This window comes from Heterodontus francisci, chromosome 30 (assembly GCF_036365525.1).
Source record: "Heterodontus francisci isolate sHetFra1 chromosome 30, sHetFra1.hap1, whole genome shotgun sequence".
NCBI classification, from domain to species: Eukaryota; Metazoa; Chordata; class Chondrichthyes; order Heterodontiformes; family Heterodontidae; genus Heterodontus; species Heterodontus francisci.
Window position 1 is genome coordinate 34,672,463 of NC_090400.1, and position 24,034 is coordinate 34,696,496.

General features: G+C 43.6%; 1 protein-coding gene across 2 annotated transcripts in view; it reads right to left on the bottom strand.

Annotated features, from left to right (window-relative positions):
• crcp (calcitonin gene-related peptide-receptor component protein) overlaps positions 1–24,034 on the bottom strand; it is a 129,879-nt gene that overhangs the window by 93,580 nt on the left and 12,265 nt on the right. Inside the window, exons 2-3 of one of the 2 annotated variants that reach the window (XM_068009968.1) lie at positions 17,592–17,628; positions 16,897–16,995 (exon numbers count right to left, since the gene is read on the bottom strand). In XM_068009968.1, coding sequence (XP_067866069.1) covers positions 16,897–16,995; positions 17,592–17,628 — 136 coding nt within the window. The remainder of the gene's footprint in view (positions 1–16,896; positions 16,996–17,591; positions 17,629–24,034) is intronic. The other variant, XM_068009969.1, reaches the window with a different exon arrangement.

Below are 24,034 nucleotides of genomic sequence, written 5' to 3' on the forward strand. Positions count from 1 at the left end.
ATACTAATTGGAATTCTACTTCCTCCTACAATAAAAAAAGACATCGACTCCAAATGCCAAACTTAAAATTTATTCTCCACAGGAAGCCTGGTTAATTACCGGAAGTAATTCAATCTCAGCATTTAGTTTAGTTTAGTTTAGTTTAGAGATACAGCACTGAAACAGGCCCTTCGGCCCACCGAGTCTGTGCCGACCATCAACCACCCATTTATACTAATCCTACAATAATCCCATATTCCTACTGCATCCCCACCTGTCCCTATATTTCCCTACCACCTACCTATACTAGGGACAATTTATAATGGCCAATTTACCTATCAACCTGCAAGTCCTTTGGCTTGTGGGAGGAAACTGGAGCACCCGGAGAAAACCCACGCAGACACAGGGAGAACTTGCAAACTCCACACAGGCAGTACCCAGAATTGAACCCGGGTCGCTGGAGCTGTGAGGCTGCGGTGCTAACCACTGCGCCACTGTGCCTTTTGATTCTTCCTACCAAAGTGCATGACCTCACACTTTCCTACATTAAACCCCATCTGCCAAGTTTTTGCCCACTCACTCAACCTATCTAAATCCCCTTGCAGATTCCTTTTGTCCTCATCACAACATGCCCTCCGGCCTATTTTGTATCAGCAAATTTGGATAGTTACACTCTGTCCCCCTCCTCTAAGTGATTAATATAGATAGTAAATAATTGAGGCCCTGTGGCACTCCACTAGTTACGTCTTTCCAACCTGAAAAAGACCCATTAATCCGGACTCTGTCTTCTGTGAGTTAACCAATCCTCAATCCATGCTAATGCATTACCCCCATTACCGTGAGCTCCTATCTTGTGCAACAATCTTTTATGTGGCACCTTATCAATTGCCTTCTGGAAATCCAAATACACTACATCTATTGGATCCCCTTTATCAACTCTGCTTGTTATATCCTCAAAGAACTCTAGCAAATTTGTCAAACATGATTTCCCTTTCACAAAACCATGTTGACTGTTTGATTGCGTTAAAGCTTTTCAAAATGTCCTGCTATTTCTTCCTTAACAATGGACTCTAGCATTTTCCCAACAACTGACTGGCTGACTGGTCTATACTTTCCTGCTTTTTGTCTCCCTCCCTTCTTGACAACTACTCAAAAGCCAGTAACTGAACTCAGCTTTTACTTTAAACCTTTCTCCTTCTTTCGCCTCCTGTGTCTCTATTTGTGTTTGTGTGATTTAGCTGACAAACAAACCTAGTTCATGCAGATTACAATATCATCCTTATTTACTACATTCTAATTCATTCCCAGCTATCTACTATCCTCCATCATATTAATTTAATAAAGATGGATACAAACCAGAATTGTGATGAGGGCCAGAAGGGCAGTACTGGAAAAAAAATAACGTGCACCTCTTGGCAATCGACCATTTGCTGGTCAGGCAAAGTTTAGATGTCCTAACTCGTGACTGCAGCACATATTAAGTCAACCTCAGAATAGCATTCTTATTACCAACAATAGGCACATATTCTGAATAGTATAATTGCTCAATGATAAATACAGTTAGTTGAATTACAGACTGCCTGTCATCGATTTACATCAAATTGGATCTAATTGAATCTGCTTGAACACCTCAAAGAAAATTAGATTTATATGTAAATATAATAATGTACTGCATAATGAAGCCTGTGGAAATGTCCTATTAAATTAGTTGACTTTTTGATATTAATGCTCAAAAATAGAGGAATACTTTAAAATGTTGAGGTAAATTGCAGCTAGTTTCCTTTAAAGATATGGTTGATGAAAGAGGTACAAATCTCAGTGTATACTCAGTTACAAAATAACTTTCATTTTATAGTACCTTTCATGCAACAAAACATTCCAATGCACTTTACAAGGGAATCAAAACCAAACAAATGGGAGAAAAGCACAAATGAATAGGGAGCCTTTAAGGAAACTTGTGACAGTCAGGAGAAAGGTAATGTGATAGAGAAATTTAACAAATGAAATCCAGAATGCAGGATTATGTGACTGAAAGCTCTGGCACCAAAGAGCAGAAGGTGGATTGCATAGTTGCTCAGAGTTGGGATATCAAACAAGAGACAATTGCAATAATAGGTTGGAAGCAGGCTACAGAGGGATGTCAGAATGAGGACAAGGATTTTGAAGAAAACAATCTGGGGGACAAAGAGCAAATAGAGATCAGCAAGGATAGAGCAGGACTTAGTGCGAGATACAAGTGCCAGAGTTCTGGATGATCTGAAAGTTACTTGTGTAGCATGCAGCAAGGGAGGCTGGTGACCAGTGCATTAGAGAAATTGAGCCTCGAGTTGACAGGTCTGGATGAGTGTTTTAACAGCAGTGGGTGGGATGGTATTCTTAAGCCAAGGAATGTGAAGACTAGTACAGCTTACAACTCTTTACTTGTGAGAAAGTGCCTCATTGCTGTTTTAATCTGAAATTAACATCCTGCAGTACATCACCCATGTGCATCACGAGAGTAGCATAAATGTCATTTGTGGGAAGCACAGTCAATCCCACCCTCAGCTAACGTCCTTTACATCTACTATTCAGTTGGGTTCGAATGTCCACCCCTTGTCTCACCACAGAACCTGGGCAATCAGTAAAAAAGGATCGATGAAAACAGGGTGAAGTACGGTGGGACTCGATGTCCTGGGCCACTTTATTTATGTGAAGGCCTGTGAGAACCCGAGAAATACTCAGCAGACAGGGCTCTGGCAAACAAGTCCTCAACAGTAGAACAGGGGGAGGAAGATGTGCCATCTGAAATATCTCAATGGCTGTTCTGGCGGACGAAGGCTGCAGCAGAACGGAATTCCTCTAACGGTCTTGGTTTCCTTGCCATTGGATCAACGTGTTGTTCCATCAAGATAAGCGTGGAAGCTGGTGTTTCTCCATGCTAAAAGATGTCACACAGAGGCATCTTCCTTTCCGAGCAAATCCTCTAAGCTCTTTGGCAACCAGCAAATGGCGACTGGAGCAGGCTTGTTTTCTGGAAGCTTCTGGTCATGGCTTGGAGGCGGCAGTTACAAGATGGTCGCCTAGTACTTTGATGAGGCAGGGGTGCCTTTTGGCAGCTGAGAACTCCAAAGGTCTTGAGACCGATACAGTTGTTTGCTTAGTGTGACAAGCTGGTCTGATATGAAAGATCTGCTGCTTAAACTCAGATGGAAGCAGAGTCTGTGGGAAGGGTCCCAGCATCTTGAGGCCCAATGACGACAAAATGAAGAGGAAAAGCAAGAGTGGCGAAAAAAACAAGCCACGACCCAGACTAAATATACAACCAGACATCTCACAGGACGACAAATGCCCTACATGCCATAAAGTTCGTAGATCTCAAATTGGCCTCATCAGCCATCTTCGGACTCACGGAAAACAATCATCCTCGCCTACGAGGAATAGCCAATAACATTATGCTTAATTTCCTCTCTCTAACTAAAAGGCACCAAGACCACCTGTAGCACTCTCAGCTAACCTTAGCCAGGGCAATAGCAAACTCAGGACTGGACAAACTTGCTGATTCATTGAAACCAATTTAGAATTTTTCATTTCACTCAAAAGTGCTTCCTTCTCCTAGACTGCACTCAAAAAAAAAATGACTGATGCTCTACTTCAACACCATTTTCCTGCACTATCCCCCAAACCTTGATGTTTTTAAATATGCAACACTCAAAGAAAATACCTCTTCTGAGTAGTCCTTGATTGAAAATTTAGCCGCATAAATATTTCTGGTGAGCATCAAAATGCAGAAGAGAGATTTTACAGGTAAAGTGATATATTGGACTCGATATTGAATAAAGAGCAGGTGTGGCTGGGGGAGGGCAGTGGATCCAGGTAACATACACTAAACTAACTGTTAGTTTTTAGTTAGGGCTAAAATGAACTGATTTAAAGAGCCAGGGGAGTTTAAACAGTTTAAGAGTGTAGATTGGGAGAGAAAGCACTAAGAATGGGAGCAGATGGCCATGGATAGAGATGAACAGCAAGGGAGCTTCCTAGGGAGCTTAGAGCCCAGGAGCCATCTTGTCATTCAACGAAATTGATCCGGACGAAACTGAAGAGCTCAGCTGTCGATACCTCAATCTCCGATCCCGCTGTCTTCACCGCCCAGAGGGTCTGCGGCCACGGTGTGCAGTAAGTCCATTGAGGAGAAGAAGGAGCAGCGGGACTCCAGGGAAGCCTTGAGAAAAGGTGCTTTGAACACCCAAAAAAATCCATAAACGGCTCCTCGGCCGCAACTTCAAAGCGCCCGCGGGAGATGGCTCGGAGAGCATCTGCAGCTCACTGTCGGCAATGCGGTATGCCTTCATTTAAACCACATCAAAAAACCCTTAGTGAATATAACCACCTTTGTAAGCCTGCCCAAAGATGCATCACCTCCCGAAGGACGCGGATGGGCTTTCCAGACGTTGATGGTGGGAACTGAGGAAATGGCTTATTACCTGCACCCGCTTCCCCACCCCCCTTCCCCTTCCCTGCTCCACTCTCTCAGCTCACCCCCTCACAACCCCGTCCCAGCCCCCACCTCGCACCATCTTCCCCCTGCACCCACTTCCCCTGCACCCCCCCCACCCCCTTACAGCCCTCTTCCCAGCTCCCCCTCGCACCCCCCTCACTCCACCCGCACCCCACCCACCCCTTTACAGCCCCCTTCCCAGCTCCCCATCGCACCCCCCTCCCTCCACCCCTCCCCCTCGCATCCCCTCCTCCCACTGGCATCATCCTACCCCTGTGTAGGGCCCTAACAACCCCACTGCCTTGTGGGCGTCTCGGGAGAGACCAAGGCTAAGGGAGGAAACCCTAACAGAAAATCCGGAGCGGAACCCCGTAGGTGGTCATGTGTCACCTTTGGCATATTTCCGGCAGTTCCTGCAGCCATACCGGTGCCAAACGTCATGCTCTGCACTCCTTTGGACCCCACCAGAAAGGCCGAGAGGGGGATTTTGACGACTGGGCAACTCTCAACCTCCTCAAATTCGCCCAGGCATGCGCCATGGAGAGGTCACTCCATAGTTGCCTCACAGCGATTGAAACAACACGGAAGGCAGCAGTTACGGGTTATAAGTCCAGATAAATTGGCGTAAAAACTGGGCGCCACGGGTTGCCTTTGTCGGTGGGAGAGGTCATCGCACCTCACTGGACAGCTACCGCCCGTGTCAAACCGGGCAGCCCCCGGTCAATAAGGTGCTGTCCCGCCACGGTCTACCTGCTTCAATGGGTGCTTGGAGCTCAGGGTCATTGCCCGAAAGGTGGACTGAAACACCGCACCAAACAACACGAAAAAAGGAAAGAAGGTACCAGCCCTTCGCTATGCAAGCTAGAACGTCAGAACTGTGTGTCCTGGCCTGTCGGAAGACCTTACACAAATCAATGATTCTCGGAAGACCGCCATCATTAACAATGAGCTCAGTAGACTCAATGTAGACATTGCAGCACTTCAGGAGACACGCCTCCCCGCGAGTGGATCTCTAGCAGAGCAAGACTACACCTTCTTCTGGCAGGGCAGGCATCCTGAAGAACCAAGACAGCATGGAGTGGGCTTCGCCATTAGAAACTCCTTGCTCAGCATGATAGAGGCTCCCTCAAATGGCTCGGAACGCATACTGTCCATCCGACTGCTCACCATCTCTGGTCCAGTACACCTACTCAGCATCTATGCTCCAACACTCTGCTCCCCACCTGAAGCTAAAGATCAGTTCTATGAACAACTCCATAACATTAGCAGCATCCCCAACACCGAACACCTATTCCTGCTGGGGGACTTTAATGCCAGGGTTGGGGCCGACCATGACTCATGGCCCTCCTGCCTTGGGCGCTATGGCATTGGAAGGATGAATGAGAACAGGCAGAGACTGCTTGAGTTATGTACCTATCATAACCTCTGCATCACCAACGCGTTCTTTCACACTAAACCCTGTCACCGGGTTTCATGGAGGCACCCAAGATCGCGTCGTTGGCACCAGCTAGACCTCATTGTCACAAGGCGAGCCGCCTTAAACAGTGTTCAAATCACACGCAGCTTCCAGAGTGCAGACTGCGACACCGACCACTCCCTGGTGTGCAGCAAGGTTAGACTCAGAACAAAGAAGTTGCATCATTCCAAGCAGAAGGGCCACCCGCGCATCAACACAAGCAAAATTTCTCACCCACAGCTGTTACAAAAATTTCTAAATTCACTTGTAACAGACCTTCAAAACACTCCCACAGGGGATGCTAAGACCAAGTGGGCCCACATCAGAGACACCATCTATGAGTCAGCTTTGACCACCTACGGCAAAAGTGCGAAGAGAAATGCAGACTGGTTTCAATCTCATAATGAAGAGCTGGAACCTGTCATAGCCGCTAAGCGCATTGCACTGTTGAACTACAAGAAAGCCCCCAGCGAGTTAACATCCGTAGCTCTTAAAGCAGCCAGAAGCACTGCACAAAGAACAGCCAGGCGCTGCGCAAACGACTACTGGCAACACCTATGCAGTCATATTCAGCTGGCCTCTGACACCAGAAACATCAGAGGAATGTATGATGGCATTAAGAGAGCCCTTGGGCCAACCATCAAGAAGATCGCCCCCCTCAAATCTAAATCAGGGGACATAATCACTGACCAACGCAAACAAATGGACCGCTGGGTGGAGCACTACCTAGAACTGTACTCCAGGGAGAATGTTGTCACTGAGACTGCCCTCAACGCAGCTCAGCCTCCACCAGTCATGGATGAGCTGGACATACAGCCAACAAAATCGGAACTCAGTGATGCCATTGATTCTCTAGCCAGCGGAAAAGCCCCTGGGAAGGACAGCATTACCCCTGAAATAATCAAGAGTGCCAAGCCTGCTATACTCTCAGCACTACATGAACTGCTATGCCTGTGCTGGGACGAGGGAGAAGTACCTCAGGACATGCGCGATGCCAATATCATCACCCTCTATAAAAACAAAGGTGACCGCGGTGACTGCAACAACTACCGTGGAATCTCCCTGCTCAGCATAGTGGGGAAAGTCTTTGCTCGAGTCGCTCTAAACAGGCTCCAGAAGCTGGCCGAGCGTGTCTACCCTGAGGAGCAGTGTGGCTTTCGTGCAGTGAGATCGACTGTCGACATGCTGTTCTCCCTTCGTCAGATACAGGAGAAATGCCGCGAACAACAGATGCCCCTCTACATTGCTTTCATTGATCTCACCAAAGCCTTTGACCTGGTCAGCAGACGTGGTCTCTTCAGACTACTAGAAAAGATTGGATGTCCACCAAAGCTACTAAGTAGCACCTCATTCCATGACAATATGAAAGGCACAATTCAACATGGTGGCTCATCAGACCCCTTTCCTATCCTGAGTGGCGTGAAACAGGGCTTGTGTTCTCGCACCCACAATTTTTGAAATTTTCTTCTCCCTGCTGTTTTCACATGCGTTCAAGTCTTCTGAAGAAGGAATTTTCCTCCACACAAGATCAGGGGCAGGTTGTTCAACCTTGCCCGTCGAAGAGCGAAGTCCAAAGTACGGAAAGTCCTCATCAGGGAACTCCTCTTTGCTGACGATGCTGCTTTAACATCTCACACTGAAGAGTGCCTGCAGAGTCTCATCGACAGGTTTGCAGCTGCCTGCAATGAATTGGGCCTAACCATCAGCCTCAAGAAAACGAACATCATGGGGCAGGACGTCAGAAATGCTCCATCCATCAATATCGGCGACCACGCTCTGGAAGTAGTTCAAGAGTTCACCTACCTAGGCTCAACTATCACCAGTAACCTGTCTCTAGATGCAGAAATCAACAAGCGCATGGGAAAGGCTTCCACTGCTACGTCCAGACTGGCCAAGAGAGTGTGGGAAAATGGCGCACTGACACGGAACACAAAAGTCCGAGTGTATCAAGCCTTTGTCCTCAGTACCTTGCTCTATGGCAGCAAGGCCTGGACAACGTATATCAGCCATGCGCGACGTCTCAATTCATTCCACTTTCGCTGCCTCCGGAGAATACTTGGCATCAGGTGGCAGGACCGTATCTCCAACACAGAAGTCCTCGAGGCGGCCAACATCCCCAGCTTATACACACTACTGAGTCAGCGGCGCTTGAGATGGCTTGGCCATGTGAGCCGCATGGAAGATGGCAGGATCCCCAAAGACACATTGTACAGCGAGCTCGCCACTGGTATCAGTCCACTGGTATGGACCCAGTCCATGTCTCCGCTTTAAAGAAGTCTGCAAACGCGACATGAAGTCCTGTGACATTGATCACAAGTCGTGGGAGTCAGTTGCCAGCGTTCGCCAGAGCTGGCGGGCAGCCATAAAGGTGGGGCTAAAGTGTGGCAAGTCGAAGAGACTTAGCAGTTGGCAGGAAAAAAGACAGAGGCGCAAGGAGAGAGCCAACTGTGTAACAGCCCCGACAAACACATTTTTCTGCAGCACCTGTGGAAGAGTCTGTCACTCTAGAATTGGCCTTTATAGCCACTCCAGGCGCTGCTCCACACACCACTGACCACCTCCAGGCGCTTACCCATTGTCGCTCGAGACAAGGAGGTCAGAGATATTGAATAAAAGTTAAAAAAACGGCAACAGAAATAAAAACTGAAATCCAAAAATTCCTCATCTAAATTGTCAATAATCCAGCTATATTGGATTCTGATCCGTATCGGAAAAACTAAATTATACCGAACAACAGGTTAATCAGTATTTGCATGGAGGTGCTGCCCAATTGTCGTACAATATACATGCTGTTTAACTGTTGCTCAGTATAATTTAGATGCCTTCAGAATCAAATCCTGTTCTATATGACCATGTTCCTTAAATAGACTTGTCGACCTTCATGTTATTACTATAGAATCAAACAAAGCATCTTACGCCCTTGTTGTGCTTTATGGAGACCATCACCACCGAGAGAATGCAAGAGGAACATTAACTGCAAGGTTTCCTAGGCAACAAGATGTTCAATCTGGTGCAATACTGCAGCTGAGAAACTACCAGGGATTATCTAATAACTAAAATATTTTGTTTCATTTCCAACAGAATTCTATGTGCTTCTCGTCACCAACACCTGCAAAAGTTCCTGACTGAAAAATAGCTAAAGGATGATTGGAGCCCCAAAGGTGCTGCTCAAAGAAAAAAGATTCTTGGGATCCTCACACTGAATTTGTAAAAATTGTACGTTCATTTGAAAACCTTACCAAACGTTCAGAAACATAGATTCCCTGAATCAATTTGCTTTCAGGAAATCAGACTCTTTAGAGTGGTGTTTTGGACCCCTTTGCTTGCACTGCTTTTAAATCACAACACTCACTTTTTACATTGAAACAGCAATGCTGTCACAGGCAATTCGGCCCAGTCAGTGTTACATAGAAACATAGAAAATAGGAGCAGGAGTAGGCCATTTGGCCCTTTGAGCCTGCTCTGCCAATCATTATGAGCATAGCTGGTCATCCAACTCAGTAGCCTGTTCCGGCTTTCGCCCCATACCCTTTGATCCTTTTTAACCCAAGAGCTATATTTAACTCCTTTTTGAAAACATTCAATGTTTTGGCCTCAACTGTTTTCTGTGGTAGTGAATTCCACAGGTTCACCACTCTCTGGGTGAAGAAATTTCTCCTCATCTCAGTCCTGAGAGGTTTACCCTGTATCCTTAGACTATGACCCCTGGTTCTGGACTCCCCCACCATTGGGAACATCCTTCCTGCATCTACCCTGTCAAGTCCTGTTAGAATTTTGTAGGTTTCTATGAGATCCCCTCTCACTCTTCTGAACACCAGCAAATATAATCCTAACTGACTCAATCTCTCCTCATAAGTCAGTCCCGCCATCCCAGGAATCAGTCTGGTCAACCTTCGCTTCACTCCCTCCATCGCAAGAACATCTTTCCTCAGATAAGGAGACCAAAACTGCACACAATATTCCAGGTGTGGCCTCACCAAGGCCCTATATAATTGCAGCAAGACATCCCTGCTTCTGTACTCAAATCTTCTCGCTATGAAGGCCAACGTACCATTTGCCTTTTTTACCGCCTGTTGGACCTGCATGCTTCCCTTCAGCGAGTGGTATACGAGAACACCCAAGTCTTGCTGCATATTCCCCTCTCTCAATTTAAAGCCATTCAGATAATAATCTGCCTTCCTGTTTTTGCTACCAAAGTGGATAACCTCACATTTATCTACATTATACTGCACCTGCCATGCATTAGCCCACTCACTCAACTTGTCCAAATCACCCTGAAGCCTCTCTGCATCCCCCTCACAATTCACCCTCCCACCCAGTTTTGTCTCATCTGCAAATTTGGAGCTATTACATTTAGTTCGTTCAACTAAATCATTAATATATATTGTGAATAGCTGGGGTCCTAGCACCAATCCCTGCGGTACCCCACTAGTCACTGCCTGCCTTTCGGAAAAAGACCCATTTATCCCTACTCTTTGTTGCCTGTCTGCCAACCAATTTTCTGTCCATTCCAATACACTACCCCCAATCCCATGCGCTTTAATTTTACATGCTAATCTCTTATGTGGGACTTTGTCGAAAGCCTTCTGAAAGTCCAAATAAACCACATCCACTGGCTCCCCCTCATCAACTCTACTAGTTACATCCTCGAAGAATTCTAGTAGATTTATTTATTTTTATTTAGAGATACAGCACTGAAACAGGCCCTTTGGCCTACTGAGTCTGTGCCGACCAACAACCACCCATTTATACTAATCCTACATTAATCCCACATTCCCACCATTCTTCTACCACCTACCTACACTAAGGGCAATTTACAATGGCCAATTTACTGATCAACCTGCAAGTCTTTGGCTGTGGGAGGAAACCGGTGCACCCGGCAGAAACCCACGCGGTCACGGGTAGAACTTGCAAACTCTGCACAGGCAGCACCCAGAAGTGAACCCGGGTCGCTGGAGCTGTGCGGCTGCGTTGCTAACCACTGCGCCACTGTGCCGTCGGATTTCCCTTTCGTAAATCCATGATGACTCTGTCCGATTTTACCACTGTTCTCCAGGTGCTCTGCTATAAAATCTTTGGTAATAGACTCCAGAATTTTCCCCACTACCGACGTCAGGCTGACTGGTCTATAATTCCCTGCTTTCTCTCTACCTCCCTTTTTAAATAGTGGGGGTTACATTAGCTACCCTCCAATCTGTAGGAACTGTTCCAGAGTCTATAGAATCTTGGATGATGACCACCAATGCATCCACTATTTCTAGGGCCACTTCCTTAAGTACTCTTGGATGCATACCATCAGGCCCTGGGGATTTATCAGCCTTCAATCCCATCAATTTCCCCAACACCATTTCTCTACTAATACTGATTTCTTTCACTTCCTCTCTCACTATGCCCTGTGTTCCCCAACAGTTTTGGTATGATATTTGTATCCTCCTTTGTGAAGACAGAACCAAAGTATGCATTTAGTTGGTTAGCCATTTCTTTATTCCCCATAATAAATTCCCCTGTTTCTGACTGTAAGGGACCTACATTTGTCTTCACCAATCTTTTTCTCTTCACATACCTATAGAAACTTTTACAGTGTTCGTTTCAACCTCCATACAAGTTTTAATCCCATGTGCCCAAACTCTCTTATCTTTTTCATCCCCTATCCTTCAACTACCTATCTATTCTATTTGTAAAAGTTGACATGGTCTCTCCTGGAATCATCAAGTCCAGTAGAGCTTTTCAGTTTCACAATCTTCCATGTCAAAAGAGTTTCCCTCCATCCTAAATCTTACTTTTAAGATTATATCTACATCTTCTCAAACTAGACCCCTCAACCACTGGAAATACTCTGTTCCTGTCTAGTAGGTCAGCTGTGGCTCAGTTGGTAGCACTCAGGCCTCGGCGTCAGAAATTTATGGGTTCTAGTCCCACTCCAGGACTTCACAAAAATCAAGGCCGACACTCCAGTGCAGAGATGTGACCTATCAGAGCTGCTGGCTTTCAGATGAGATGTTAAACGGAAGCCCTGTCTGCCCTTTCAGGTGGACATAAAAGATTCCACGGCACTATTTCGAAGAGCAAGGGAGTTATCCCTCAATCAACGTCACAAAAACAGATTAACTGACCAATATCACACTGCTCTTTGTGGGAGCTAGCTTTGTGCAAATTGGCTGTTGCATTTCCCACATTGCATCAGTGACTGCACATCAAAAGTACTTCATTGGCTGTAAAGTGCTTTGGGACATCCAGTGTTCGTGAAAGAAGCTATATTATTGCAAGTCGTTCTTATCTTTTTATCCTTTCAAAATTTTAAATACCTCTATCAAATCACCCGATAATTTCCACTGTTCTAATAAAAACTCTCTCAATTTTCCATGTGGGTCTTCATATTTGTATTTTCTCATACCAAGCACCATCTTGGTGAATCTGTGCAATAGCTTCTCTATTGCCTCAACATGCTTCCCATAGCATGTAGCTCTAAACTGCACAAAGTGCTCCAACTGTGGTCTTACTAAGGTTTGATATAGGCTCACTATTACATCTCAACTTTTATAATCCATACCCGTCTTAAAGCCCAATATATTATCCACAAAAGCTTAGCATTTTAGTTAAATAATGCTGGATATGCGGACAAATACATGCTCAAGATCAACAAGCTCAGACAGACTAACCAAGAATGACCCTAAATATACCAACAAAAAAAAATTTAAAGGAAAATAATGGGGGGGGGGGGGGGGGGGGGGGGGTGGAGAAGATATGACCTCTATACATCCTGCAGGGAGAAAAGGGAAGGGCTCAGTGGGATGCATATAGGACCATGCAGAAACAAATTAAAAGGGGAGTTCAGAGGCACTTGGAAAGACCTAGAAAAAAAAGCATAGTTTGCAGAGGCAAAATGTAACTGTAAACAAAAAAATTAGTACAATAATATAAAGAGTTCTGGCAGAGAAGAGTTGAGAATATTAAAAGATACAAACAGGCTTGAAGCTATGGAGCATAAGATAGCAAACGCTCTGAAGGATTGCTTTTCAAAGTATTCACAATAACTGAACATCCTTTCACCTCCAAACAAATGTACAAAGATACAATTCAAGACTTCAATGTAGATGAAATGTAAGTTCTAGACAAGCTCTTCCGTGGAGCACAAGAACAACTAAAAATGAAGGTCTACCACCAGGATTTTTTTTTTTTTTTTTTTAAAACAATAAGGATAGTAGCTGAGCAGGTAAACTGTGCAGTGGATTGGTTTGGCACTGTCCTTGCACTCCTAGGTCCTGGGTTCAAATCTAATACTGACCGATAGTAGGTCTCTTCTCTGTCAGCTGTAAGAGTTCTATGTAAATGAATATGGTCAGCTTCAACTAATTTCTAATTCGTTGATACCACTCATGCAGCATTAACTGGCAACCTCACTTAACGATGACTGGCATAAATAGCAGATAAAAGCTAACTGGTGTAAATGCAGGTTGTGGCCAAGGAAGCATTATGGAACAAAGAGAAGTGAACTTTGCTCTGTAGCTGGCAGTGCTAGGATGCTTGTTGCTGATACTGAATGATAACGCTGTAAAAAGCATTCCCAATGTTGATACAATTCACTTTAATGAGCACAACATTCACAAAAAAATCAATGTCTTTAATAGGATTTCACAGTGAAAAATTACTGAATGGATAGCTGAATGAAGGGAGCAGCAAAGTTACTTCAACAAATCTCCTCCTTACCGCAACCCTACCAAAATTAATGGGGTCAGGACCTGCAAGGATAGATGGGAAGAGGTTAAGTATGGTGGATGTCCAAAGAGACTTGGAGGTTCAGGTGCACAGATCTTTAAGATGCCACGAGCAAGTGCAGAAAATCATCAAAAAGGCTAATGGAATGCTAGCCTTTATATCCACAGGGGCGGCACAGTGGCGCAGTGGTTAGCACCGCAGCCTCACAGCTCCAGGGATCCGGGTTCGATTCCGGGTACTGCCTGTGTGGAGTTTGCAAGTTCTCCCTGTGTCTGCGTGGGTTTTCTCCGTGTGCTCCGGTTTCCTCCCACAAGCCAAAAGACTTGCAGGTTGATAGGTAAGTTGGCCATTATAAATTGTCACTAGTATAGGTAGGTGGTAGGGAAATATAGGGACAGGTGGGGATGTTTGGTAGGAATATGGGATTAGTGTAGGATTAATATAAATGGGTGGTTGATGTTCGGCACAGACTCGGTGGGCCGAAGGGCCTGTTTCAGTGCTGTATCTCTAATCTAATCTAGAGGATTGGAGTATAAAGACATACAGGTTATTCTGCAGCTATACAAAACCATGGTTAGACCCCACTTGGAGTACTGTGGGCAGTTCTGGGCACCACACCTTAGGAAGGATATATTGGCCTTGGAGGGAGTGCAACATAGGTTTACAAGAATGACACCTGGACTACAGGGGTTAAGTTACAAGGAGAGATAACACAATTAGGCCTGTTTTCGCTAGAATTTAGAAGGTTAAGGTGTGATCTGATCGAAGTCTTCAAGATATTAACAGGAAAAGACAGGCTAGATAAAGATAAAACTATTTCCACTGGTTGGAGATTCTAAAACTAGGGAGCATAGTCTAAAAATTAGGGCCAGACCGTTCAGGACAGATGTTAGGAAGCACTTCTTCACGCAAAGGGTGGTAGAGGTTTGGAACTCTCTCCCACAAACAGCAGTTGAAGCTAGAAAAGTTGTTAAGTTTAAATCTGAGATAGATTTTTGTTAAGCAAAGATATTAAGGGATATGGGCCAAAGGCAGGTATATGGAGTTAGGCTGCAGATCAGCCATGATCTCATTGAATGTCGGGTCAGGCTCATGGGGCTGAATGGCCAACTCCTGTTCCTTTCTTCCTATGTTCCTAGAAGCATAAAGCCCTATTTCTCACCTGCCGCATCCCCACCAGCCCCAAAACCAACATGAGCTCGGGGCTGGGGGGATTATTAAAGTTGCTCAGTGTATTCCTGTACCCATAAACTGCTGCCTTGAACTGTAAGTGCATAAACTTCCCTCCCTGTCACTGAGCTTTATTTTTTAGTTCATTCACAGGATGTGGGAACCATTGGCAAGGCCAGGATTTTTTTGCCCATCCCGAATAGCCCTAGAGAAGGTGGTGGTCAGCTGCCTTCTTGAACCCCTGCAATCCATTGTAACAGTTTTGATACAGCTGAGTGGCTTACTAGGCCATTTCAGAAGGCAGTTTAGAGTTATGCATGTTGCTGTGGGTCTGGAGTCACATATCAGCCAGACCAGGTAAAGACAGCTGGTTTCCCTGTCTAAAGGGCATTAGTGAGCCAGTTGGGCTTTTAGAACAATCAGGTAGTTTCATCGTCACCGTTACTAATACTAGCTTTCTGTTAAACTAACAAAAAAAAAATTCCGCAGCTACCAGGAGAGATTTGAACTTGCATCTCCAGATTATTAGTCCAGGACTCTGGAATATATGAGTCCAGTAGCATAGCTACTTGAAGTGAGGACTTCAAGCAACACTCTGACGACCTAAGATTGAGCCGAGGATGCAATAACTTCCTCAAACCCGCCCCTCCCCTCATCTAGTAGGGTAGAGGGATTATAATGAGGAAGAAGGGAAAACTAATCAGGTTGAAAGATATTCTGTTTTGTTCTTTTCTCCTTCCTTCTCTGTTCTCGCTCCACTTTCACTGCTACACCCTCCCTCCACAGCCTAAGGTCATGTCGCCTCCACTGCTGTAATCATCTTTTGAGCTAATTATAACCTTCCCAACACTGCTTGCCCGAAAGGCTGTGCTAGACTCCTTATCTGCAACAGCTAATATATTGGAGGGAGGAGAGACAGACAGACATACATATATACTGTCATGGTCCTGTAGTTTTTTTTTTTCGGAACATGCAGTTTTCCTTTCAGACTTGCAAGGGATCAGTATTGCTTTAAGAACCAGCAAGCCTCAGGAACTATAGGAAGGTGCATTTTCGTTGCCTTAGAAACAGCCATTTGGAGACTGCAATTCAAAGGGTGCATTCTCGTTACCATAGATACAGCCACTGGGAGTGAGCCTCATGCGATACATGTGTTACAATTCAGTTTTGAACTGGCTTTTAGTTGAAGACAGTTTGTTCTAACAGACACAGAGGATACAGCTGTGTTTAGCACACCTGAAAAAGAGCTCTCAACCATTTAAACTGAAGGAATAGGATTTTAGTCTATTTATCATTATCTCTCAAAATTCTAAGAAAAAGTCAAGCCAAAATAGAGATCTCTGGCAATTTAAATTGAAGGGAAGTTAGACTGTGACAATCTTTTATCCCTCAAAAACTCTAAAGTCAGCTTGATTCCACTGAAAGTATTTGCAAGTCGTTAATTGTTGAAATTCGCTGGAGAAGGAAAGCAACACTCTGACGACTTCAAGCAACACTGGACTGTAAATTTGCAAGGACTCTAATTTTTTCTATTTTAAATGTTGTTTATATCTTCATAGTGTTTAATAATTTAGTTCTTCTAATTAAAGAGTTAATTTAATTTAAAGATACCTGGTTTAGTTAGCCTGTTTCGGGGGTTAATAGATGGTACAATTTGGCTGGGTCTTTCTTTAATTTGGAAAGTTTAAAATGATATGTTAGGTGACCTGTGGAGCGACGGGATTGAATTATCAGTGCGTTTCTCCCACCACAATCAGAATCGTACATTTTGATTGGGGGCTTTGACAGGAGCAGTCGGTCGTAACAATGCAGAGACAAAACATACTTTTCCTTTAAAGTTTCCTGGTAATTTTGCTTTGTATTTAACTTTTGGATGAAAACCAACAGTGCAGCAAAGTACATAAAAATATTTATACACTTTCTAAAGAACCTGATCCTGAATTCCCACAAGGTATCTTGTCAGCAAAACTAATTTGGTCAACCACCATTAAATCTGCACATGTTCATCCATGATAGACCAATTCTCTTTCCTTCATATTGAGGTTGGGGTTAAAAAAAAAGTGCAAATCTTGACAACACACAATTGCTGTATTCCACCTACCTCATACATTATTGTGTTGAGATTCTGCTGACCAGCACTATGTTTCTTATTCCCACTTTCTTTCCGTTGCTCTTTAAGATCAGTCAGAAGCTTAAAGACCTACAATGGAGAACAAAAGGATGAAAGACCGCTGATAGGTGTGGATTCTCAGCTGAGATTTCAATGTATTACATGATAGGGGTGACTCAGCAATCCCATTATTCCAGCAGGGGAGCTATGCCCACAGAGCATGCAAACTGGCGACAGAGTTGCAATGGTATAGCTACACTGCTTCAGCCTGCACTCCCTGGAAACTTTATTGCTCCTTGCTGAATGAGCAGAACCACTCCTCATATGCAAACTTTGCATTCCTACAGAGACCACAAACTGTATTTATTCATATTATGATCAAGTAAAAGATATCTGTATTTTAGCTCTTAGACAGGAGTAAGGAGAAGCAAAGAATGCGAAAGATACACATTTTATAAAGTTTTTGAGATGAACAAATGTGTATAGGTTAATTGTTCCCATACTTTTACTTGGCATGCGTGGGACTAGTGGTCTGCAGAAAAAGTCTGATCACACGACAAAAACAGATTGCAGTAAAATTCACATCAAAATGACATATGTTGTCATTAAGCAGGAATCAAATAGCTGCTGTAAAACAGAAATTATTTTTCAATTGTTGAAATGGACACAGAAATTTGAAACTTTACCTCGTAATTACTTAGCATTGCAGCATTTGCATCTTTTCTGAAATACAAAAATTGGAAAACAAAATTTTGATTGGAAAAAAAATTAGAAAAATCACAATTAATTGAGTAGAGAATATATTTGCTTTTGAGAGCTTCAAATTACCATAATTCAACAGTGAGCAAACACATCCCGGTATTCATTAGTAGCCGTTCCTACTTAATACCTAGTCACTTTTGTTAGAAATGAGAAATATGCCTAGACTAGCATATTTAGTAGTCGGGTGGAATGATTATTCTTGGGTAGTAACAGTTGTAGCTAGCCCAGAAAGGGGCCATAGTCAAATGAATGGGAAAACTGGGTAGATACTTAAAACAAACAACCGCACTACACAGCTGTGTTGGGCTCTTCATTTAACGTTGCCGAATTAAGATGCTTACTGAAATATGTAAGTTAGTGCATGGAAGTAGAATAGAAGGTACTTTAGTGAACAACGCTATGGTTCAATAGTCTAAAAAGAAATAAGATCAGATGAAGCAAATGGCTGTTCTGAACAGCTCAACAGGTCTTACAAACAGCCTTAGACAAAAATAACTGAATGAAACTTCTGCAAGTAGCTTTGAAGGCTGGAGGTGGAATGTTTCTGGAGATGATGCAACTGATCAGGGAGAACAGCTTGAGATAAGGAAAAGATGATGTAGGTCTAGGCCTGATTGATCATGGACAGAAGGCACGTGTGAAGGCTCAAGAAGTTAATTGCAGGTGAATGACATTAAGGCAGGCTTTTCAAACCAAGGTTTAGACAAAGAACTCTATATTTAACAGGATATTTCCTAATAAAAGTAAATCTTCATTGTGCAAAAAAGCCTCATCAATAATCCATCCAGGTCCATCCTTGAAAAAGAGTATAAAGAAAGTGATGTTGGGAAACCTCAGTGCAGTAGGCGATGGAGAAAAATTCCTAAAGGCAGATCCATGCTAACACTCTTAGGTACTTTGAGAAGTCATGAAGACGTGAGGCACCAAGAGAAAGAAAGAACGAACGAACTGTTAGCGCATGCCAGCCATATTGCCAGACCTGGGCTGGCACTCGCTACTTGTCACAGTCACATGTTTTTACTGTATAACTATATTGGCATAACCCATCTTAAACTCTGACTAAATGCAAAATACACATCATATCCTGATTGAAGGAATTTCTGACCACAAAACAATTTCCATGGCTAAGATTTTGCTTTCAGTGGCGGTGTAATTTCTATGGCATGAATTTTACCTTTCCCAATGCTAATGTGAATCTGGCGCCAAGCCAAGGGACCTCCAGGTGTCCAGCAACAGTGATGTTATCAAGCACGGTAAGCAGTCAATCACATTGAAGTATGCTCACAGACAACAAAAACGCACTGGATTATCCTTCACTTTAATAAATTTTTACAGAGAGTGAAATAAAGATTGGGCATACATATTAGAAACAATATCAAACCAACTTAAAAATAAATTTTGAAAAACATAAATTAGAATGGAAAAATCTGACATTACACAAATACAGAATTAGTTTTCCAGGGCCATAGAGGCTCTTCAGCAATAGTTATGATTTAGTATGTCACTAAAAACCTAGTAATCTCCTCCAGCCTCACAACCCTCCAAGATATATGCATTCCTCTAATTCTGGCCTCTTGTACATCCTTGATTTTAATTGCTCCACCATTGGCAGCCGTGCCTTTAGGTGCCTAGGCCCAAGCTCTGGAATACCCTCCCTGCCCTACACCTCTTTGCCTCGCTTTCCTCCTTTAAGACACTCCTTAAAACCCATTTCTTTCAGCAATCTTTTGGTCACCTGATCTAATATCTTCTTTGGTGGCTCTGTGCCATACTTTTTTTATAATGCACCTGTAAAGCACCATGGGAAGTTTTATTACACGAAAGGCGCTAAATAAAGTTGTTGGTGTTGCACATCATTAACAAGAAACAACTTTTTCGGGAGATTTTAACAGCAATATTACAACATAAATGGGTAAGCTTTCCTCAATTCAGTGATTTCTAATTGCAGTCTGTGGGGTCTCCAACAGCACATCCTATGGAGAAATATAGAATCATTGACAGCAACTGCAGGATTTCTGCATTTTACTGTGCATGTGCGAACTCCAGAAACTGCTGCCAGTTTCAAAGGAGTAATGATGGCGAATGCTGACAGGCTTGCCATCATTCCTGCTGCAAAATTCAGACCAACACCTTGATTTTAGTTCAGAGTCAAATATATAGTTTTAGCCTATGCAACTTACTCTATCAGGTCCACTGATTATGCCAATTGAATGAGTCACATTGCGTTTCATTACAGAACATTGCGGGCGGGGGGGGGGGTGGGGTTTGTGGCATTTTCAGGTTTAAATTCCTTGATTGTGAGCAGATTTATATGTGTTTGATAAGGGAAGGAGGATTGAATAGTATAATGGAGAATGTATTACTCTGCTGGTATATTTTAGGTATTCTTGGGAATAAAAAGAATGCTGGCTAAAAATAAAGAGATGAAAGTAAAATAATGTAAATGGTAGAGGGAAATTATATATAAATTCAAGTGAAATTGACTTCATTGAAAATCAGATGCAGTTGTTGAAGCTTAATATATATTTGTAGAAGTTTATGAATAAAGGAAATCTGCATTAAAATAAAGCTGAAAAGATGGACTATTAAAATGTATGTTATAAATGTTTACAATGTGTAGATTAACACTGCTATGTATGGATTATTTTGGATATAGACATGCTATAATAAACATTACAATAAAAAGGTTCTGGAATTTTATATCTGTGCAAGCAGCAATTTATGTACTGGGAGAAGCTGAGTTAGTGAGTTCATGTGGCATGAAGTTGATGCATCGGGCTAAATTTTACCGCCAGCTTCAGGACCCTGACGTCGGGACAAAAAAGGGATCCCAAGCCTATACTTGCTGGCAGCAGGACCAGCTCAGCAATTTTGCTGTAGGCGGCCTTTTAATTTGTCGCCTCTGGGCCCACTGTCAAATTAAGAGTGATGGGCGGACTCCCGATGCTGTAAGCCCAATTAAAGGGATGGTAACTATGAAGCCTCAGCAACCCCATCAGGAGAAGTGAGTGCTGCTAGGCAGGTCGGAGACCTTGGGGGCACCTCAAGATGGAGGCGCCTTCATAGAGGCATGTACAAATTAAAATTCAGGATGGAGGGGGGCAGAAGGCCCACCGATCGGAGGACAAACCCTGCCTGTTGGGGAGCAGCCTCGACATGGCTTCCTGCTATTTACCGTTTTCCCCCCCTCCCCCCACCTGGGGGCCAGTAAAATTCTGCCCAATGTGCTTAAGTAGAATATTTATTTTCAAAGGAGATGGGGTTGTTTGGAGTTTGAGAAGTTAGATTTGTGACATGTGGAGGCTGAAGATTGCAGAAGTATAAAGTGCTAGCTGAACAAGGAAGAGAAAATAAATGGGACTATGGAGAAGTTGTTGGTGGTTAATGGATGGTAAGGCAGGAATGTGGGTTGAATGAGAAGACAAAAGTTAGGATTTGCAGAGTTTGCTAGTCAGTGAAAGATTGCTGTAAATGACAACGAAGAAAAGAACAGCGAGAGAAAAGCGAAAAAAAGGAAAGGAGACTCCTAAAGTTTGGGAGAAGGGTTTGGAACAAGTAACAAGAGTGCTACCACTGAGCCAAGCTACCGTGGGACTACAGTGGCAGAGTATGGAGGGAGGGGGAAAGAGTGGCATGCCAAGTGGGATTTAGGCTTATAAACATGGGAAAAAGAATGGTACTTGCTGTGGGGTAGAAGCAGCAAATCGTGGCGGAGCGGCGGTGGGTTTGAGAAAAACGTTATGCTGCATGGAGTGGGAACAGAGAGGCATAACAGCAGAAAGCGGACTGGTAAGAGGGAGCACATTTCTGTTCAGCGGCAACAGGTGGCACGAAAAGGGCACTTGCGAGAAGGGTAGCAAGAGGAGAGAGAAGGAAACACACAGGTGGAGGCAGTGGAAAGAGAAAGCACAAAGCTGGCAAATGGCAATAGCAGAAAGCAGGGAGTGGGAGGCACAGGTACTGTGGGTAGAGATGAAGGTGGGTGGAATTAAAGCAAAGACTTCATTCCTCAGAGGGAGGGGGAAAAAAAATCGACTCGCTTTCCCAGGTAAGGAAACTCAATCCTGTTTAAATATGGGGTTTTCCCCACAGGGATTCCACCCTGCACTAAAAATAGGCTGGGCTTCTACTGTGAGCAGAAACCAGCTTTAAGTTCCTCAAGTGTTTTTCAAAACTATCAAAACATATAACTGGCTTTACAATTCTGCAACAGTTGGACTACTTCAAGAATATTAAAAAGTAATGACATTTTAAACAGTGACTTGAATTTCTTTTTTTTTTTTGGAAGTGTTTGAAAACAGAAGCTTAAAGCCAGTTCACACTCCTAGCAGAACCAGCACCAGAAGCAACACAGCAAAGCCAAAAAGAAAGTATCACAGTGCCATCTACCTTAGAGATGAGAGGATTCCATCAGAAGTATATGAGGCAAATTCAGATATCTATCATTTAAATACGACACTCAAAATGAAGAAAATAGCATAACAGGAAGCAATTATTGAGTGTACAAAAGGCATGCACACTATACACAAGACTTACTATATTACAGACATCTGAACACAAAAAAAGCCTACACATTGAGAAATGGCATGTACATTAATCCAACAACTTGCAATTTAAATAGTGCTTTTAACTGTGAGGTGATTCACTTCGGAAGGAGTAACAGGAATGCAGAGTACTGGGCTAATGGGAAGATTCTTGGTAGTGTAGATGAACAGAGAGATCTTGGTGTCCAGGTACATAAATCCCTGAAGGTTGCTACCCAGGTTAATAAGGCTGTTAAGAAGGCATATGGTGTGTTAGCTTTTATTAGTAGGGGGATCGAGTTTCGGAGCCACGAGGTCATGCTGCAGCTGTACAAAACTCTGGTGAGACCGCACCTGGAGTATTACGTGCAGTTCTGGTCACCGCATTATAGGAAGGATGTGGAAGCTTTGGAAAGGGTGCAGAGGAGATTTACTAGGATGTTGCCTGGTATGGAGGGAAGGTCTTACGAGGAAAGGCTGAGGGACTTGAGGTTGTTTTCGTTGGAGAGAAGGAGGAGGAGTGATTTAATAGAGACATATAAGATAATCAGAGGGTTAGATAGGGTGGATAGTGAGAGTCTTTTTCCTCGGATGGTGATGGCAAACACGAGGGGACATAGCTTTAAGTTGAGGGGTGATAGATATAGGACAGATGTCAGAGGTAGTTTCTTTACTCAGAGAGTAGTAGGGGCGTGGAACGCCCTGCCTGCAGCAGTAGTAGACTCACCAACTTTAAGGGCATTTAAGTGGTCATTGGATAGACATATGGATGAAAATGGAATAGTGTAGGTCAGATGGTTTCACAGGTCGGCGCAACATCGAGGGCCGAAGGGCCTGTACTGCGCTGTAATATTCTAATTCTAAAAAAAAAAAACTTAGGAAAACATCCCAATGTACTTCATAGGGGCATGATCAGACAAAAACTGACTTTGAACCAAAGGAGGAGATATTATGATGGGTTACTAAAAACTTGTTCACAGAGGTAAGCTATAAGGCATTTCTTAAAGGAGAGAGAGGCAGAGCTTGTGATGCTATGTGTGTGTTTCTGGTCCATTTCAGGCATTTGCTGCAATTCATAAAAGCTTCAGATGGTTTCAGAACACACTGCTCAGTCAAGGAAAATGTTTGTGTTGAAGTTCCCCGTGAATGGATCTGCTGCCTGCCCAATAAAAGCATCTGGTAATCAGCCTTGATTGGCCAGACAAAAAAGTAAGGATAGTTCAACTCTGCAACATCTATAATCTGCACCTGCGCCAAAAGAAAGGAAAAGTACATGAAGTGATAACATGATGACAACAGCAGGGAAAAAAAGTAAGAAAAACAGGAAATCTTACTGAGGTTGCCAGCAATTCCAAGAGACAAAAATCAGCAATCTTCGTCAAGTGCCAAAGAGGAAAGTGAAGTCAATTGAGAAAGTGGTGGGTATTCCATGCAAATTCTCAAACAGCTGGTGATATTAGCTGCATTGGAAGCATGTCATTTCTTACAAGAGTTCACACTGAAAATACAACTTTAATCTTGAGCATCACCGATTTTAATTGCTTCACCATTGGTGGCTGGTCCTTCAGCTGCTAAGGCCCTAAAGCTCTGGAATTCTCTCCCTAAACCTCTCCAACTCTTTACCTCTATTTCCTCTTTTAAGACACTACTTAAAACCTACCTCTTTGACCAAGTTTTCAGCCATCTGCCTTCATAATATAGCCTTATAGAATCATAGAACGTTTATGGTACAGAAAGGGGTCACTTGGCCCAACGTGTCTGCACCAGCCCAAAATAAAAAGTCACCCTGGCTAATCCCACTTTCCAGCATTTGGTCCGTAGCCCTGCAGGTTACAACACTTCAG